The 12,908-nt window shown below is 56.7% G+C and overlaps 1 protein-coding gene across 1 annotated transcript in view; it reads left to right on the top strand.

The window, feature by feature from the left end:
• Positions 1 to 11,228, top strand: part of MYO7A (myosin VIIA) — a 98,798-nt gene extending 87,570 nt beyond the window's left edge. Inside the window, exons 39-49 of the mRNA XM_024749673.1 lie at positions 925 to 1,107; positions 2,716 to 2,871; positions 3,401 to 3,506; positions 4,884 to 4,997; positions 6,053 to 6,140; positions 6,320 to 6,426; positions 7,487 to 7,672; positions 7,995 to 8,111; positions 9,177 to 9,260; positions 10,177 to 10,296; positions 10,595 to 11,228. Of these exons, the coding sequence (XP_024605441.1) occupies positions 925 to 1,107; positions 2,716 to 2,871; positions 3,401 to 3,506; positions 4,884 to 4,997; positions 6,053 to 6,140; positions 6,320 to 6,426; positions 7,487 to 7,672; positions 7,995 to 8,111; positions 9,177 to 9,260; positions 10,177 to 10,296; positions 10,595 to 10,684 (1,351 nt within the window). The 3' untranslated portion in view covers positions 10,685 to 11,228. The remainder of the gene's footprint in view (positions 1 to 924; positions 1,108 to 2,715; positions 2,872 to 3,400; positions 3,507 to 4,883; positions 4,998 to 6,052; positions 6,141 to 6,319; positions 6,427 to 7,486; positions 7,673 to 7,994; positions 8,112 to 9,176; positions 9,261 to 10,176; positions 10,297 to 10,594) is intronic.
• Positions 11,229 to 12,908: the final 1,680 nt, after the last annotated feature.

A 12,908-nucleotide genomic window follows, 5' to 3' on the forward strand; every position in this document is an offset into this window, starting at 1 on the left:
CCACGGGGAGAGGGCGCCTAGGGCAGGGGAGGGCTGGGCTGGGCCTGGCCTCTAGGGTTTTCGTCTAGACACTTCCTTCCTTCTGAGGGGCCCAGCTGGGGCCTGGGCAGACGTAGGGGGATGCTGACGGAGTGCCTCTCTCTGTGTGCCCGGCACCTTACAGCGTGCAGGGGGCTGCCTCACCCATTGTCTCCTCACACCCTGTCACTTGGTTGACGGATGTATATCGTGCCATGTGCTGGGCCAGGCGTGGAGACACGGCGGTGAGTAGACCCAGTCCCTAGCCTCGTGGTGCTCATAGTTGAGAGTGGAGATGTGCTGATTGGGGTCAGTGCTGTGATGGGACCCGACAGCACATTGACCTGACTTGGCCTTGGAGGAGGGCAGGGAGGACTTCCTGGAGGAAGTGATATCTAGGCTGGAGACTGGGTAGGCCTTGGCCAGTCAAAGGGGAGATGGGTGGGGAATGTTCTTGACAGAGGGAGCAGCATGTATAAAGGCCCTGAGGCAAAACAGAGCAGGGCTGTTTCAAGGGCAGAAATTAACTCAGCACAGCTAGAGGCTAGAGTTCAAGAAGGGAATCCCAAGATGTGGGCTGATGGATGAAAGTTTCCCAAGGCCTGTTAAGAAGCTTGGACTGTGTCCTGCGGTGCAGCCATGGGGAGCCACTGGGGCAGGGGGTGGCATGGTTAGATCTGTGATTTGGAAAGTTCATTCCGGTTGCTGTGAGGACTCTGGTAGTGGGGCTGGGGCCTGGAGCACGATGGCTAGTGAGGAGGTGGCCAGAGGAGTTGAGGAGAGAGGGTGGGCAGATTATGCCCATTTCCTGGGTGAGTAGCCTGAGGCCCAGGGCCACATGATCAGGGGTGGCAGACCCTGTTGGAGAGTGTGGTCGCCTGCCTCCCGGGCCATTGTTCCCCGACTGGTCACAGCCTTCCTTGACAGCTCCTCACCCGTGCTCAAGTACATGGGTGACTACCCCTCCAAGAGGATGCGCTCCGTCAATGAGCTCACAGACCAGATCTTCGAGGGTGCCCTGAAGGCTGAGCCCCTCAAGGACGAGGTGTACGTGCAGATCCTGAAGCAGCTGACTGACAACCACATCAGGTAAGCCGGGATGGTGGGAGGGTGAGGGGCAGGCCCCCCCCACCCCTAGTGCTAACAGCTGAAGGTAATCGTAAGGTCCTCCTCCCACTGTGAGCTCACTCCCTGCTGAGGCAGCGGCTGGCTCTGCCTGGGAACAGTCCTTCTTCACTCAGAGCAGGAAGCTGTCCTCAGGCCCCCTCATGTCCTAGCTCTCCCTCAAGGCCCAAGGAAGAGGGTCAAGAACCAAGAGGTGGTGGCTGCGCCCTCAGTGTCTGTCCTCCCCGCAAGTTGAACAGCCCCAGCTCCTCCTCATTTCCCGCTGCTCTCTGCCTGAGCCTCCTCTGGATACCCCTCCCTAGCCCAGATGCCACTGTCTGCCTACAGGTGCATCTCATGAGCACTTGTCCCATCCCTGGCTCAGGCTGAGCTGGCTGTCAGTCAGAAGCTCTGGATAAAAACTCTCATGGGGGCTTCCCTGGTGGCGCAGTGGTTGAGAGTCCGCCTGCCGATGCAGGGGACGTGGGTTTGTGCCCCGGTCCGGGAAGATCCCACATGCCGCGGAGCGGCGGGGCCCGTGAGCCATGGCCGCTGAGCCTGTGCGTCTGGAGCCTGTGCTCCGCAACGGGAGAGGCCACAACAGGGAGAGGCCCGCATACCGCGAAAAAAAAAAAAAAACTCTCATGGGGGCTTCCCTGGTGGCGCAGTGGTTGAGAGTCCGCCTGCCGATGCAGGGGACGTGGGTTTGTGCCCCGGTCCGGGAAGATCCCACATGCCGCGGAGCGGCGGGGCCCGTGAGCCATGGCCGCTGAGCCTGTGCGTCTGGAGCCTGTGCTCCGCAACGGGAGAGGCCACAACAGGGAGAGGCCCGCATACCGCGAAAAAAAAAAAAAAAAAACTCTCATGGGCTGGGGGTGTTGGACCCTAGAGGGTGTCACCGCCTCCCTGATGGCCCAGACCATGGCAGGAGGGGGAAGTCAGGCACATGCTCATCTCAGAGCCTGAGAGAAGCCCCACCCTCTCCCTTTATTCCCAGACTTCCAACTCCCTCCCTAGCTTTGTCACTCTCTACATCTCTTATACAAGTCTACCATTGGACCATGCGTCAGATCTTTTCGCACATTCTGTGCCCGCAGCCAGGAAAACCTTTCTTCTCCTTTGCATATCAGAATTTGCCTCAGTCTTCAAAGCCTAGATCAAATGCCACCTCCTCCTAGAAGCCCTCCAGGCTTCCCTCCTGCCAGACCAAAGGAGCTCAGAGTAGTGCCTGAGGGAGTCCTGGGGCTGGTCTAACATAGTGCTACTCAAATAATAGACGAGTTAAAGAGCTGCTGCCATAATATAAATCACACACTGCTTCCGTCATAGGAAAGTCTAAGAAAAAAAAAATCTTAAGAGTGCTTGGTGACACAGCTGATTTTTATTCTGACACAAGCACCTTACCTCCACCTGACTAGTAAGCGTGCGGCCTGGGGTGGGGTTGGCAGACCAGACTTGGAGTAGCACTAATGGGATCAGGCTGTCAGGGGGGTGGGTCCGTGTTGGTCCTCAGACAGGGGTGGGGGTGAGGGCAGGCATGTGCTGCCGTGTGAGGAGCTGAGGCGTATTGGCCCGCGGTACCTCTTCCTGCAGGTATAGTGAGGAGCGGGGCTGGGAGCTGCTCTGGCTGTGCACAGGGCTCTTCCCGCCCAGCAACATCCTCCTGCCGCATGTGCAGCGCTTCCTGCAGTCCCGCAAGCACTGCCCACTCGCCATCGACTGCCTGCAGCGGCTCCAGAAAGCCCTGAGGTACAGCAGGGGCTGCAAGGGGCAGAGGGGGCAGTGGGCATAGTGCGTGGCGGCAGGCACTGGGATGGGCCTCCGGCCACCCTGGCTTGTGAGACGAGTCCCTTGGGGATGCTGAGGTCCTGACCCATCTCTGGGGTCCCACAGCTGCCAGGTTGACAAAGGTGGCAGTGCCCATTCTGGACAGTTTGAGAGTCTGGTTGCTCAGAAAGTTATTTTCTCATACCTTCAAGTCTGCTGGGGAGGCAGACACCTGGGCCACACTCCATACTCTGCAAAGCCCACTTGTACCCTTTGCTTCATTCGGTCCCCTCCACATCCCTATCTGGTGGGTACCATTATCATCTCATTTTACAGATGAGGAACTAGAGGCTTGAGAGTTTGTCACCTGGTAGGAAGTGGTGGCTGGGGATTAGGCCTGGGTTTGCCTGTCTCCAAAGTGCCCTCTGCTCTCTGCTCCCCATGGCCCCAGGAATCTGCTGTCTCCTGACTTGCCCCCCTTCCGCCCGCCCCCTGCTCCCCTGGTTTTCAGAAACGGGTCCCGGAAGTACCCCCCGCACCTGGTGGAGGTGGAGGCCATCCAGCACAAAACCACCCAGATTTTCCACAAGGTCTACTTTCCCGATGACACAGACGAGGTGAGGGACTCTGGCTTCTTGGTCTGTGGGTGCCCCTGAAGGACCAGGCTCCCTCGGGGACACGGGGCAGCCCTGATGTCTCTTCCCCACCACCCCCACCTTTGCCCCCATCCTCCTGCCCCTCAGTGGAGTCGGGGCTCAGTCAAGAGGCCACAGACTCCTCGGGTCAGGAGCCCTTGGGCTCCTGGTTCAGCCTCTCACTTCCTTGATCAGCTTCCTTGAGAAGGTCACCCCTCCCTCTCTCTGAGGAGCCTCTGCTTTAGAGAAACGTGCTTTCTCCCTCTGAGCTGAGCTCTGTGTTGATGTCATCTCCCTGATGCCAGCTCTGTTCCTGGGCACAGGCCTGCCTGCTCCGCAGCCCAAGGCCGCCCCCATTGCCCCGAGCCCACTCTCCCGCAGACTAACACTTCCTTCCTTCTCACCTGACCTGAGTGTGAGTCCCCTCCACCATGGTCCCCTGGGCAAAAGTCCTATTTGTCTTCTTGTCATGCCCATTTGGTCAGGCTGGCTCCTGATCTACACCCCCTGCTCCATCCCAGCACGGCACCTCATTCAGATAAGACCAACAGTGAAACTTTCGGTTTGAAAAGCAGTTTAAAAACTTGTCTAGAGATTAGAGACTCAGAAATACCACTATGGGATTCTAGTCACAAGGACAGAAAAACTGCCTAAAATCTTTTCCTGTCCCCTATGGAGGGTTACATGGAGCACCCCCCACCCCTCAAATCGCACTCCTCCCTCACCTGAGCTTCCCCAGGACCTCCCATCCCTCTCAAGCCCAGTCTGGGCTGCTTCCCAGTTCTTGACTCCTCCCCCTTTCTGGAGTTTGCTTTCTCCTTCCTCCAGTTTCTCTCCTTCCAATCACCCTGTCCCTTCTGTGCTCCCTTGGCCTCTGCCATCACTCATGCTTGTACAGCTGGGCCCAGGACCCTGGAGGCCAAGGCTTAGTCCCGCTTGAAGGGTTGGGAAGGGCACAATCTGGGAAGACCCAGACAGGAGTTGCTTTTCCTTCTTTAAAAAAATAATTATTTATTTACTTTTAATTGAAGTTTAGTTGATGTACAATATTTATGAGTGGCAGCTATACAACACAGTGATTCACAAATTTTAACGGCGGTGTTCCATTTATAATTATCATAAAATATTGGCTATATTCCCTGTGTTGTGCAGTATATCCTTGTAGTTTGCTTATTTTATACAGAGTAGGTTTTATACTTCTTCCTTTTCTTAAGCATGGTGCCCAGCTCTGGGGAAGCCCCCTCAGAAGGAGGGTGTCTTGCATGGGAGGGGGCTCCGTCTGGCTGGAGGCACAGCCACAGGGATGCGAGAGGCCCTGCCAGAGGCAAGCAAGTGTTCCCCCGCCACCCCTTCCCCCAGGCCTTCGAGGTGGAGTCCAGCACCAAGGCCAAGGACTTCTGCCAGAACATCGCTGCCCGGCTGCTCCTCAAGTCCTCCGAGGGATTCAGCCTCTTTGTCAAAATTGCAGATAAGGTGGGTTGGGGGGGGCCACTGATTGGTGGGAAATTTGGCTGGCGCCCTGGGAGCTCATGGGGCAGCGGGGGTGGGGACAGAGACAGAAGGAGGGACGGGGAGAGGAAGAGGCCCTCTTGCAGGCGCCATCTGAGTGTGCCCGTCTCTTCCTTACATCCCTGCAATGGCCCCTTACATGCAGCAGCTATGCCTACATCTCTCTCCTCTGAGGCATGGCACAGCCTGGCCCCAGACCTCTTGGGAGCATCTGTGCTCTGGACACACTAGGCTCCTCGCCCTGCCCCAATACACATGTACTTTCCAGAGGTGATTTGACTGGTCCCTCAGCTGCCACGCTGAGGTCAGTTCGCCTCTGAAAAAGCCCTGGAAGGGAGGATGACCATCCCCACCTAACAGACCACAAAACCTGGACTCAGAAGTGTTAAGTGACTTATCTCAGGTCACACAGCAGGGACTCAGAGCCAGGTAGGTCTGACTCTGAAGCACAGGCCCCTGCCTTCACCCCACATTGCCCCCCGCCCCATTTATGTCCATGGGAGTCAAAGGCCCAGCTTGAAAGCCCCTTCCCATGGGGGGGCTTCCCTGACCCTTGCAGGCAGGTCAGGTGCTCTCTCCTGTCGCTCACCCACAGTTCCCTGTGCATCCATGTCTGTCTCCTCACTTCATGTCTGTCCCTGTGCCAGACACTGTGACCCAGAGGTGATCTCAGTGAGGTCCTGGACCCAGCGGGGCTTAGAGCCTGTGGGAGGAGCAGGACACGGATACCAGAGAATGTCCAAAGCAGGGACTGGGCCCCTTTCTCGGCCTTTTTTCCAGGGTCCTAGAGCAGCAATCAGTGACTCTGAATGACTGAAGGGAGTCACTGTCACTGGACAGAGACACTCAACAGGCACAGTCGGGGCAAGATGGGGTTGATACATGGACACCCCCCCCCTCTGGCTGCGAGCAGGAGTTCTTCTGGAGAAGGGGCTGCCGGGGAGGCCTTGGGTGGGAAAGTCAGAAAACTCAGTATTGCTCCAGTTAAAATGATTGGACTAGAATGGCCATGTCCCTAGGTCATCAGCGTTCCTGAGAATGACTTCTTCTTCGACTTTGTACGACACCTGACGGACTGGATAAAGAAAGCACGGCCCGTCAAGGATGGTAATGTGAGGCTGAGTCCTGGGATCATCCGAGGCCTGGGGCCAGCAGGTCCTGGCTCGGGGCCATACCTGAGTGCCACCTGGGTGGGGCCCGAGTCAGGCCTTCCTCCAGGGCTGGTGCTGGGCCGGACACCCTTCTGTGCTGGGATCTTCTGGGTGACCAACTGCCCTCTACCACAGGAATCGTGCCCTCGCTCACCTACCAAGTGTTCTTCATGAAGAAGCTGTGGACCACCACGGTGCCAGGGAAGGACCCCATGGCCGATTCCATCTTCCACTATTACCAGGTGAGCTGCCCAGAGCCTCTCTGCTGTGGTTGCCTGCTGTCCTTGCCAGGGGAGGGGCAGCAGCTTGGACTGGAAGCCATTCCTGCTGGGGTCTCTGGAGGTGCCCAACCTCAGATCCTTCTCCTTCCCAACCCTCCAGCCCTCGGGCTGAGCTCTCAGGCCCTTCCCTTGGTGAGGGGCTATGCTCTGGATTTGGGATTCTGCTGGTACACCTGGGTCTGTAGACGTTTTCCAGCAGGGCATGGGCCTGCGGGAAGCCAGCAGGGTGGCTCACAGGCTGAGCCTCTATCATGTGTCTGGCAGCTTGTACTCGTTCTGTCCTCCCAACAACCCCCAAGAAGGCATGCTGTTCCCATTTTACAGAGAAACACTCAGATCGAGTGATATAATTAGGATCACAGGGCTGAAGGAACTGGGGTTTGATTCCAGGTCTTCACGACTGCAGCCTCAGTGGTCTCTTCCGAGGTGGCCGTTTACCGTTCTGTGGGACAGACAGACCAGGATGCTGGGAGGGGCGCCAGTGGTGGGGAAGGCAGCTGCCCTGGTAGAGAGAACCCTGGCCTGGGAGCCAGAAGGGCCGCCTTCCTTCAAACCCAGGATCTTCATCTCCCCTTTCCCCCATGTTGCCCGTTTAGCAAGTGGCACCGTTAACTCCCAGCTCCCCCAAGGCAGAAACCTGAGTCAGCGTGGACCTCTCCCATGTCCCAAATCACTCACCTGAAGACTTTACCTCCCGAATATCTCTTATCTCTGAAACGCATTCACGTCTCTCCATCACCACCATCTTTCATCTGGAAGAAGCCCATAACCTTCTCTCTGATCTCCTCCATCTGCCTTTTTAAATCTGTAAAGCACTGAATCTGTGTGATATAATGCTGTTTCCCCATACTGTGCCTTCCCCCCTTGGGGAGCAGTGTCAGCTGAGGTTGGGGAAGCAGGTGGGCCCAAATGTGGGGTAAAGTAGTAGGCCCGGCCTCACGTTGTGGGGGGGGTGCTTAAGGGAAGGAGCCCACTTCCTCCAGGTGCCTCCACTGCCTGTGACCCGCTCTGTCTCTGGCAGGAGCTGCCCAAGTATCTCCGAGGCTACCACAAGTGCACGCGGGAGGAAGTGCTGCAGTTGGGGGCACTCATCTACAGGGCCAAGTTTGAGGAGGACAAGTCCTACTTCCCCAGTATCCCCAAGCTTCTACGGGAGCTGGTGCCCCAGGACCTCATCCGGCAGATCTCGCCTGACGACTGGAAGCGGGTGACCGTGGGGGAGACAGTGGGAATAGGGGCCCCCTGAATGGTTCGCTGGGTACCCCAGGGTCAAGGGGGCAGGTGCTGGACAGCAGCCCAGGGAAGTATCTCTTGTGGTCACTTGGCAGTAATTTGCCCTGTCCTGGTGACCGGATTTTAATTGATACTGTTTGTCCTGCTTGCTTTGGGGAGGGAAGGGCTGTCAGGAGTCCATTAACTGGTATAAGTGGGGAGGCTTCAGAGCCTCCAGGGCCCCTGGCAGCTGCTGCCAGTGCAGGTGGGGCAGGAGCGGCAGGGGAGAGGACTCTGACCCCCCGCTCCCCCTGCAGTCCATCGTCGCCTATTTCAACAAGCACGCAGGGAAGTCCAAGGAGGAGGCCAAGCTGGCCTTCCTGAAGCTCATCTTCAAGTGGCCCACCTTCGGCTCAGCCTTCTTCGAGGTGAAGGTATGCCGTGGGTGCGTGCTTCTCAGAGAGGACGAGGGGGAACCAGATGGCACAGAGACTCCTCCCCCTGACTCTGGGAAACGGCAGTGGTCTCTGCCACCTGCCTGGCAAGGAAAGGAGGAAATGGCCCTCAGCTCTGTCCCAGCTAGGTGTCTCAACTAAGTACTGGGCCCTGGGCTTAGTCCTGGGACACTGAGGGGCCATTATCTCAGCCTGGCAGGGGAGGCAGATGTGTACAAAGGCCAGAGTAATGCAGGACGATCTGCACCGTGACAGTGGGGTGGCAGAGCCTGGGAGGCCCAACCAGATAGCAAAGGCTGAGGTGGCTTCCTGGAGGAGGCAACACTGAGCTTTCCAGGGAGACCTTGAGGGGAGGGTTCCTGGCAGACGGCCTGGCACGAGCAAAGACCCAGAGGTGTGAGAGCTCAGGCCTGGGCAGGAAGTGCGAGTGGGTGAGTGTGGCCGGGCGGGGGTGTGAGGCGAGCAGGAGAGGCCGGTAGGGTTCCTCCTGCAGGTGGTGCCCAGCCTGGATGGTTTTGCACAGGGATGATTGATGGGGCCAGAGCCCACTCTGACTTCAGGGCTGGGGTGGATCTGAGGGGCAGGACCAGAGGCAGGAGAATGGTGAAGTGGCTGGGGCGAGGGGATAGGTCAGGATGGAGAGGGGGGGAATGGCCTTGCTACACACTGAGGAGGGGACCCCTTTGAGAAGCCTGGCTGTGCAACGAAGAGAGAGGTAGGTAGGTACACCTGGAGGCAGGTGTAGGGTTCAAGGAGGCTTTTTAAAGATGAGGGGCTTTAGGGCTGAGAGAGAGCAATAGCAGAGACTCCTAGAGAAGCAGGACAGAAGGGCTGAAACTGCTACCGGGCTGGTTGGGGACCCGTGAAGGGAGTTGGGGTAGCTCTGGGGGCCCAGCAGAGGTATTGCTAGAAACCATGAGGTCGTGACAGGACCATGAGCACCAATGCACCCCTGGCATTACGCAGGCAGCAGGAGAGGTAGACTTAAGCCCAGCTGGGGGCAGCTCCCCACCTGATGTCTCTGGCTTTTTTTTTTTTAACTAGCAAACTACAGAGCCAAACTTTCCTGAGATTCTCCTAATTGCCATCAACAAGTATGGGGTCAGCCTCATTGATCCCAGAACCAAGGTGAGCAGCGACAGGGAAGAGGAGGCGGGGGTGGGCTTCTCTGTTTGCACTTCTAACAAAGGCCCCCAGACTCAAACCCCGAGAGACCCTATCAGCCACCACCATCCTCGCTTCATCCACCCACCTGGCCACACATCTTGAGAGGCTGACCGTGTTTGCTGCGTCTACTTCCTTACCTCTCATCTCTCCATCAAAACTGCTGAGTTACTAACAAAGCCCTCGCTACTAAATCCCCTCGCTACTAAATCCAGTCACTCTAGTGCTTGGCCTTTCAGCATCACTGGATACTTCCAAGCACTTCCTCCCAGAATGCTCTCTGTCCATACTGGTCAGGGTGGGAGGCTCTACTAGAGTAACTGCTGCTCAGGTTTGTGGGCCAGAGCAGTTCCTACCGAGGGGGCCAGGAGACAAGTCCTACCACTGACACAGGAGGGTACAACGGGGGCTGTTGGCAAAGGGGGCAATGACCCCCATCTTCCCCGTGGCTCCGTGTGCCCACTTTCCTGGTTTTCCTCATATCCCCCTTGGTCTCCCTCTCAGGCACTTCCCTGGGCTTCTTCTCTACCCAGCCCACACACTGTGTTCCCCCAGTGTGTGTCGTCTTGTCTCCCCCCTCCAACTCTGCTGGACCATCTCATCTGTGACCACAGTTTCAGTTCCTTCAGGCTCTCCGATTTACAGTTCTGGGCCCCATACACCTGACGGCCTCCTGGGCTTCCTTGGTTGTCCCACCAGCCGGCCCCACCCAAGAGCTGGAGGGGGAAGGCATCTGCTTCCCACAGCAGCTCCATAGCACAGCTGGACTCTACCCTCTGCTCCTTTTCTCGTCTGAGAGTCTGAGGTCCTTCGCGTGGGAGCTGAGGGGTGAGGCCAGACGGTCCAGGCCGTGCAACTTCAGACTCTCTCTGCTCCCCAGGACATCCTGACCACCCACCCCTTCACCAAGATCTCCAACTGGAGCAGCGGCAACACCTACTTCCACATCACCATTGGGAACCTGGTGCGCGGGAGCAAACTTCTCTGTGAGACGTCACTGGTGAGAGCTCTTCCTTCCAGGCCTGGTGGGCTCCCCTGTCTCACCTGCGGCTTCAATTAAGGGACACACAAATTAGCACCTTAATGTGAGGTCGCAACAGCTTAGAGCCCTAGATGTCTGGCTGGATGAATCCAACCCTTCAGCCGTGTGGCTGGGGAGACTTAAGTAAGTCCAGAGGAGGGGGCAGGATCTGCCTTTGTCTGGGCTTCTGTCCACTGCAGTTTGCTAGGAGCTGTGTCCTGGGTCTGAGTGGGCGGCCGTGTCCTACATCTGTTTATCTTCTTGCTGCTGTTTCCAGGGCTACAAGATGGATGACCTCCTGACTTCCTATATTAGCCAGATGCTCACGGCCATGAGCAAACAGCGGGGCTCCAGGAGTGGCAAGTGAACAGTGGGGAGGTGGTGCTGGCTCTGTGCCTGCTCTCTAGGCAGCAGCTGGCTCAGGACCGTCGGCTACCTCTGCAGCCGGGGGAAGACCTTTGCCATCGAGGCAGGGAGGCTGGCCACCACTGACTGTACCATCGTGGCCTCTGACCCTTCTTCCGGTGCAGTGGCCTCACCGGGATGCAGAACTCCCCTCCATCCACCCCTGAAGCACCCGGTTGGTTCTAGTCCTGGCTTGCTGTGGCCTTCCCAGTTGTAAAACCCTGTGCTCCTTGGATGCCCTTCTTAGCTCAGACTAGCCCTACGATGTGACCTCTTTTGACTTTCTGTGCACCACCAGGAAAAGTAACCAAGAGGACTACCTAGTTCTTCATGCTGGAAACAACCACCCAAGATTGTTCTGAAGCCTAAGGGACTGGCTTCATTCCCCTAAGTCCGGGAGCCTCAGCTGGGGTGAGGGCAGACGGACCACTTTTATATATTACAGTGTGAGTGAGTGCTGAGCCCCTGCTCGAGGCTCCCCCGATCACCTCAGGCATAAAGCATGTGTTCCATCTTCTGGCCCTGTAGTGTCTTTGCTGGGGGAGGGGCGGGGGCAGGGTGTGGGGCCAGGACAGGGCCCTTTGGGGGAGTGGCCTATACTGTCTCTTTGGTCTGGGGGTTGGTGGGGGGTGCTTAAAGGACTGGCTGAGCCTGGGGCAGGCTGAGGGGATGCTGCCCTGGGAGGTGGTGACCTAAGTGTGGATGAGCTGGAGATCCAGAGGGGGGAACCAGCTTCTGGGCCTTACCTAGGGCCAGTGGATCAAGAGTGGCCCTTGCATCCTGCCAGAAACATCTCCTGGGCTCATCAAGAAACCTCCAAGAACCTCAGGAACCATGCTGCCTTGGGATGAATCCTTACGTCCAGTGGGTGCCTGTAAAATATTACTTTGTGACCTGGATGGAACATACAAGTTTGGACAGGACCTGGGCAGGTCCGGGGGTGGGGGATTCAGGCAGGGAAGGTGTGATCTGGGGGTGGGCATGCTTCTGGGCTGTGGCTGGGATGAGCACCTAGAGAAATGACAGGGGAGAGGTTGGCATGTTTTGTGATCTGTCCTCAAGGCCCCCCTGGTACTTCAGCACAGCCAGCCCAGCTCCACTTGCCCTCACTCACTCAAGGGTCTGGGGTCACCTGCATGTAGGTGACAAACCACTCCACAGGGCGTGCTAATCCTGTTCTCTCCAGAGGCCTGTGCGGGAGGTGGAGGGGCTGTCTGGTGAAATGGAGGCCCCAAACCAGACAGCCCTGCTTTCTGGGAGGGCAGCCCTGCCCCACCAATGTTCACATGACTCCACAGGCAGCCCGGGATAAAGCTGAGCCCCAAGGAGGGTGCTGTGGTGTCCTCCCTACACATCATCAAATACATGGAAATATGAGCCCTGGAGGAGTGTGAATACCTGACGGGCACATAATGGAACACAACTTGCTGCCTCTAACGCTGGGCTCCCAGACAGGTATTCTCAGCTCTGGTTTCCTATCAAGACCAAATGCCTTTGGGTGGACATGGGATTATGCCCATCACCCCACTGGGGAATCAGCCAATGACAAGCTATTAGGAAGCACCCACTGCACACTGTACGACAGGATGTGCGTGTGGGATGAGATCTTTACCCCCAACGTGTGCCCATGCCACCTCTCCTTCTCTGACTCACTTTGTCACACATCCCCTAGTCTTTGTCAGCCTGAGTGACCACAGAGGGTCTAAAGATTGCATCACTTACCTTCGGAGTTCCTGAGAGGTTGCCTTTTTTTAGTAAACATCTTTATTGGAGTATAATTGCTTTACAATGGTGTGTTAGTTTCTGCTTTATAACAAAGTGAATCAGTTATACATATACATATGTTCCCATATCTCTTCCCTCTTGCTTCTCCCTCTTTCCCCTCCCTCTTTCCCACCCTCAATATCCCACCCCTCTAGGTGGTCACAAACCACAGAGATGATCTCCCTGTGCTATGTGGCTGCTTCCCACTAGCTATAATACGTCGGGTAGTGTATATATGTCCATGCCACTCTCTCACTTTGTCACAGCTTACCCCTCCCCATATCCTCAAGTCCATTCTCTAGTAGGTCTGTGTCTTTATTCCCGTCTTACCTCTAGGTTCTTCATGACCTATTTTTTCTTTTCCTTACATTCCATATATATGGGGTAGCATACAGTATTTGTTTTTCTCTTTCTGACTTACT

This window comes from Neophocaena asiaeorientalis, unplaced genomic scaffold (assembly GCF_003031525.2).
Source record: "Neophocaena asiaeorientalis asiaeorientalis breed wild unplaced genomic scaffold, Neophocaena_asiaeorientalis_V1.1 scaffold363, whole genome shotgun sequence".
Taxonomy (NCBI): domain Eukaryota; kingdom Metazoa; phylum Chordata; class Mammalia; order Artiodactyla; family Phocoenidae; genus Neophocaena; species Neophocaena asiaeorientalis.